Source organism: Nestor notabilis, unplaced genomic scaffold, assembly GCF_000696875.1.
Source record: "Nestor notabilis isolate BGI_N333 unplaced genomic scaffold, ASM69687v1 Scaffold27784, whole genome shotgun sequence".
Taxonomy (NCBI): domain Eukaryota; kingdom Metazoa; phylum Chordata; class Aves; order Psittaciformes; family Psittacidae; genus Nestor; species Nestor notabilis.
In genome coordinates this window covers 2,488-7,815 of record NW_009927326.1, presented here as the reverse complement: position 1 = coordinate 7,815, position 5,328 = coordinate 2,488, and the positions used below count along the sequence as shown (strand labels likewise).

General features: G+C 52.2%; 1 protein-coding gene across 3 annotated transcripts; it reads left to right on the top strand.

The window, feature by feature from the left end:
• Window positions 1-16: 16 nt before the first annotated feature.
• On the top strand, window positions 17-3,373 carry LOC104401036 (actin, cytoplasmic 1). Of its 3 annotated transcripts, none has more exons than XM_010014013.1 (5): window positions 17-221; window positions 548-787; window positions 1,325-1,763; window positions 2,071-2,252; window positions 2,618-3,373. In XM_010014013.1, the coding sequence occupies exons 1-5, from the start codon at window positions 99-101 to the stop codon at window positions 2,759-2,761; spliced, it is 1,128 nt and encodes a 375-aa protein (XP_010012315.1). In that variant the 5' UTR covers window positions 17-98; the 3' UTR covers window positions 2,762-3,373. The 3 variants fall into 3 exon arrangements, with proteins under 3 accessions (XP_010012315.1, XP_010012317.1, XP_010012316.1); XM_010014015.1 differs by having other exon boundaries at window positions 144-221; window positions 677-787; XM_010014014.1 differs by having other exon boundaries at window positions 144-234; window positions 576-787.
• The last annotated feature ends 1,955 nt before the right edge of the window (window positions 3,374-5,328 follow it).

The following is a 5,328-nucleotide window of genomic DNA, read 5'->3' as shown; positions in this document are numbered from 1 at the left end:
GGAAGGCCTTGGCGGCGTCGCCTGCCGTTGCCTTCCCCGGCTGCTGTGTGACCCGCGATGCTCACCTACCTTGCCTTCCTCTTCTTCCACAGCCAGCCATGGATGATGATATTGCCGCACTCGTTGTTGACAATGGTTCCGGTATGTGCAAAGCCGGTTTCGCCGGGGACGATGCTCCCCGTGCTGTTTTCCCATCCATCGTCGGTCGCCCCAGACATCAGGTAGGTGGCCTGGGTGCATGTTAATAATAGACAAAAGAGATGAGGTTTTCATAAAGGTGGTTCCCTTAGAGGCATTGAGTTTCAAGAAGCCTTTTTATTTGGCTTTGTAATATAAGAGGCTTCTGTGCTGCAGCACAGATAGTGGGGAATACAGTCTCCTGTAGAGCTTGTGCGTGCAGTGTGTGTTGTAGTTGGCCGAATACCTTTATTGATAGAGCAGGGCAGCAGAGGGATGGTAACTGAAGACTGGGCTTTGAGAAAAGCAGTTATTCCCTAGTGGGGCGCATATTCTTCAGTTTACTCACTGCTTATTCTTTGTTGTGCAGGGTGTGATGGTTGGTATGGGCCAAAAAGACAGCTATGTTGGTGATGAGGCCCAGAGCAAAAGAGGTATCCTGACCCTGAAGTACCCCATTGAACACGGCATTGTCACCAACTGGGATGATATGGAGAAGATCTGGCACCACACTTTCTACAATGAGCTGAGAGTAGCCCCTGAGGAGCACCCTGTGCTGCTCACAGAGGCTCCCCTGAACCCCAAAGCCAACAGAGAGAAGATGACACAGGTGTGTAAAGCTGTGGAGCTTTGAGCTACAGCAGGTGTTGCTGCAGGCCAGCTCTCCTCTTCCATGTTGTTCTCTGTCCTCCTTCACCACTATTCTCCCTTTTTGCCATCTTTACAGGGTTTTCCTTTCCTGACCTGAGTCTCCTCTTTGCTGGACCTTGACAGGTTTTGTTTGCTCTTCTAAGCTGGCTTTCTCTGAGACTGAACTAGCAACTTGTCTAACTGCTGTTTCTGACTAGACACTAATCCATTTACCAACCTTGAGTGACTACTGTAGTTACTTGGTATTCCTTCTGTTCCTTGCTGTGACAATGTGGATGGGTCTGGGTGGTGGTGTCCCTGCTCAGGCTCTGACCTGGCAGGTGTGGGTGGAGAGCAAGTGAGATGAGCATGGACTTGAAGTGGGAGTGAAGACTCTTAAGTACTTAGGGACAGATGTAAAAGCGCTTGCATGGACTTGGTGTAGACCTGTAGCAAGAAACCCAGCGTTGTGATTTTATTTTTGCTGTTGGCTCAATCTCTTGTCTTCTCTCTCTAGATCATGTTTGAGACCTTCAACACCCCAGCCATGTATGTAGCCATCCAGGCTGTGTTGTCCCTGTATGCCTCTGGTCGTACCACTGGTATTGTGATGGACTCTGGTGATGGTGTTACCCACACTGTGCCCATCTATGAAGGTTATGCCCTCCCCCATGCTATCCTCCGTCTGGATCTGGCTGGCCGTGACCTGACGGACTACCTCATGAAGATTCTGACAGAGAGAGGCTACAGCTTCACCACCACAGCCGAGAGAGAAATCGTGCGTGACATCAAGGAGAAGCTGTGCTATGTTGCTCTGGATTTCGAGCAGGAGATGGCCACAGCTGCCTCTAGCTCTTCTCTGGAGAAGAGCTATGAACTCCCTGATGGCCAGGTTATCACCATTGGCAATGAGAGGTTCAGGTGCCCTGAGGCCCTCTTCCAGCCATCTTTCTTGGGTAAGTCAAGCTCTTGTAGGTTACCCTGTGCCCTTCAATGTTGTCTCTGTAAAGGGTGACCCAGAGACAATGGCAGCGAGTTCCCATGTTACTGCTGGTCCATAGCAAGGTCTGTGCTGGCCCACCAGTTAGTTTTGCTTTCCATGCAGCTGAACGCTGAGGGATGTGGGACAGCAGAACAGGAGGTTGGGATTGTCAGAGCCATGGTTCTGTAGTGCTTTCTTACCAGAGGGGCTCTTGATTATCCATAGTCATTCCGTGGCTGTGTCTGAGCACTTGCTGACTGGAGACTGCTTGTTCCTCACAGGTATGGAGTCCTGTGGTATCCATGAAACTACCTTCAACTCTATCATGAAATGTGATGTGGATATCCGTAAGGACCTGTATGCCAACACAGTGCTGTCTGGTGGTACCACAATGTACCCTGGCATTGCTGACAGGATGCAGAAGGAGATCACAGCCCTGGCACCCAGCACAATGAAAATCAAGGTAGGATGGAGTGAGGGGGGAAACATCTCTGCACCCTGTTGATGCTGAAATGCGGAGTGTGGGTAGAGGGAGGAAAGCTAAACTGCTGGAGAAGAAAGCGTGCTTCTGTGTCTAGTGCAGCCTAAATGGCCTTGCTTTGGACAAGGTGGCGTCCACCCAAACACATGAGTAATGGGATTAGTGTAAATACAGCCTGTGAAAAGGGAGGTGGGTGTGTGAGGTTGTGTTTAAGCCTGCTCGGCACTTCATGGGATCTCTGCCAGGGCCAGATGTGGGAATTGGGCAGCTCTGTCTCACCCAGCCACATGCGGGCAGTGGGTGCAGTCTGACCCTGTGCATCTGATCCATCCCTTCTCTTCCTGCAGATCATTGCCCCACCTGAGCGCAAGTACTCTGTCTGGATCGGAGGCTCCATCCTGGCCTCCCTGTCCACCTTCCAGCAGATGTGGATCAGCAAGCAGGAGTACGATGAATCCGGACCCTCCATTGTCCACCGCAAATGCTTCTAAACCGGACTGTTACCAACACCCACACCCTTGTGATGAAATGAAACCCATAAATGCGCATAAAAACCAGACGAGATTGGCATGGCTTTATTTGTTTTTTTTTTGGCGCTTGACTCAGGATTAAAAAACTGGAACGGTGGAAGGTGTCAGCAGCAGTCTTTAAAACAAAAAACATGTTGGAGCGAATGCCCCCAAAGTTCTACAATGCATCTGAGGACTTTGATTGTACATTTGTTTCTTTTTTTAATAGTCATTCCAAATATTGTTCTAATGCATTGTTACAGGAAGTTACTCGCCTCTGTGAAGGCAGCAGCCCAGCTCGGAGGGAGCCGATGCCAGTTACTGGTGTTAGGTTATAATTGCTTGTCTGTAAATTATGTAACCCAACAAGTGTCTTTTTGTATCTTTCCGCCTTAAAAACAAAACACACTTGATCCTTTTTTCTCTTCGATTTGTCAAGCAAAGCAGGCTGTGTTCCCCAGTGATAGATGTGAATGAAGGCTTTACAGTCCCCCGCAGGGTCTAGGAGAAGCGGTGCCAGTACGCGGGGGAGGGAGGGGCTACCTGTACACTGACTTAAGACCAGTTCAAATAAAAGTGCACACCATAGAGGCTCAGCCGGTGTTGGTTGTTGGTTCTTTATTCCACGCTGCTGTTTGGCGGTTGCTACATGGCTGATCTCGCTTTGCCAGGCTCCAGAGGGTGGTTACCTGATGGGGTGGGATCTAAGGGTGGCTGGTGCACAGGCCACATGGGTCATGGTGATAGAGGGTGGGAGAGCTGAGCTTGCCAAAGCACAGCACTCTGGAGCGCTTGCTGGGAGGTAGGGAGCTGCCGGAGGAGCTCGGCTTAGTTGGGGTTTGTCTGCTGCCTTGTGTTGTGCCCTTAGCAGGGTGGGTTGGCTGGGTTTGGCCTTGTGAAAGCTAGTGGGGGGGTGGCTGCTTTGGCTGGTCTGCAGCCCTGCATGGGGCAGTGTTCCCTCTTCATGCAGCTGGTGCTTGAGTGTGTCCTACTCTGCTCCTGGAGGGAGGCTGGGGTTTGGGCAGGGTACTCGTGTTCCTACACTCCTTTGCTGGGTGGAGCAGCTTTCAGGTGAAAGCAAGAGAAAGTCTTCGGTGAAGTGGAAAATGACTTGAGAGTCAGGGCCACAGGGTGGGGCTGGGAAAAGGGTGTGGGGAGGAAGGAAGCTCTTGCAGGGCACCTGCAGCTCCAGGACCTGCCTGAGAACTGGATTCACCAACCAAGGGTGAAGCTTTGCAGAAGGATCAGAAGCCCAGCTGGGAGCCCAGAAAACCTTGTGTGCCCTGAGAGCTGGAGCTGCTGCTGTGGGAGGAAGGAGACATAAAGGACCAAAGAGAACCAGGTCAGAGACCAGGGAGATCAGAACCAGGTGACACAGTGCACTGCCAGCTCGGGTAGACCAGACCTTGGAGCCTTGCTCACAGGCATGCTGGCTTCTTAGGCTCCTCCAACCTGCCTGCCTTTGAAGAGCTAATGGCTGTGATTGTGTCATGCTCACAGCACATGAAAGGCTCCATTGGCCCTTTAATCCTCTGCCTGGCCTGATCCTGCTCCAGCATTGTGCTGTATTCAGAGTGGACCTGCTGGTTTCTGCCCTTCATGTCCCCAGCCTCCCTCCCGGGTGCAGTAGGAGCCTGGTAGGGCTGTAGGTGCAGGCACTGGGCTGGGCAGATGAGTTACTGGAAGCACCAGTTTGCGACAAGGAAGATGGAACAGGTTGAAGCAAGGCCCAAACGGGGCTTATAACCTGAGGTCTTGGGGAAATGGAATGAGGAGGAGGCAGTGGCCGCTCTTGGGGAGGGAGCTGGTGGGAGCAGGGCAGCAAAAAGGCCAGGAGGCAAGACGAGATGATGGCGGTAGGGAAATGGGGTGCCTTTCTTCAGACCTGCCTGAAATGGTCACTGATCAACCTGGAAAAACGTGTTGAGACATAAAGAACAGAGGAGATGGCGGTGGTGCTGAGGGAGGAACCACACAGCAGCAAAACACTGCGGGCCAAGAGACATGCAGAAGGGCAGAAGTGTGGGGAGAGGGCAGGCGATGGGCTGGTGCACAGCACTGGGCACAGGGGATCTGGGGTGATTTTCATGCTTTGGAGCACTGCAGGCGAGGCTTTCTGTGAGGAGTTAACACTTCGTTGGGTGTTTTTTCTCCTTTATTCCCATTCCACTTGCTGTTCCAGGCTGAGCCTTTCACAGCCCTTCCCGATGCCTCTTCAGCACAAAGCCGTGGTGTGCACAGCTACTCTGCAGGCTGCTCCAGCAAGGCTTGGTTTATTCCTCCTCTGGGCCATTACATGCTGGAGAAAAGAATGTGGTGCCGGGCAGGGAAGCCTGCGAGCATTACTCACTGCTCCCAATTCCAGCGAGCAGGGGGGAGCTGGGGTGGTTTCCTTTCAGGAACACCAGGCACTGGGAGAGAGGGGATCTGTTTGTAACCACAGTTTCCCTGTGTTTCAGAGGGCTCAGTTTGTCCTTTGCTGTGTCACAGGGGTGGGGAAATGCCTGTCACAGGAAGGGTGGTAGAGGAGGTGTTTTTGCTGTGTCCTG

Coding starts and splice junctions, on each gene's coding strand:
- LOC104401036 (XM_010014013.1), top strand. CDS start 99: ATGGATGATGATATTGCCGCACTCGTTGTTGACAATGGTTCCGGTATG. Junction 1,764..2,070: donor CTTCCAGCCATCTTTCTTGG/GTAAGTCAAGCT, acceptor TGTTCCTCACAG/GTATGGAGTCCTGTGGTATC. Junction 2,253..2,617: donor CCAGCACAATGAAAATCAAG/GTAGGATGGAGT, acceptor CTCTTCCTGCAG/ATCATTGCCCCACCTGAGCG.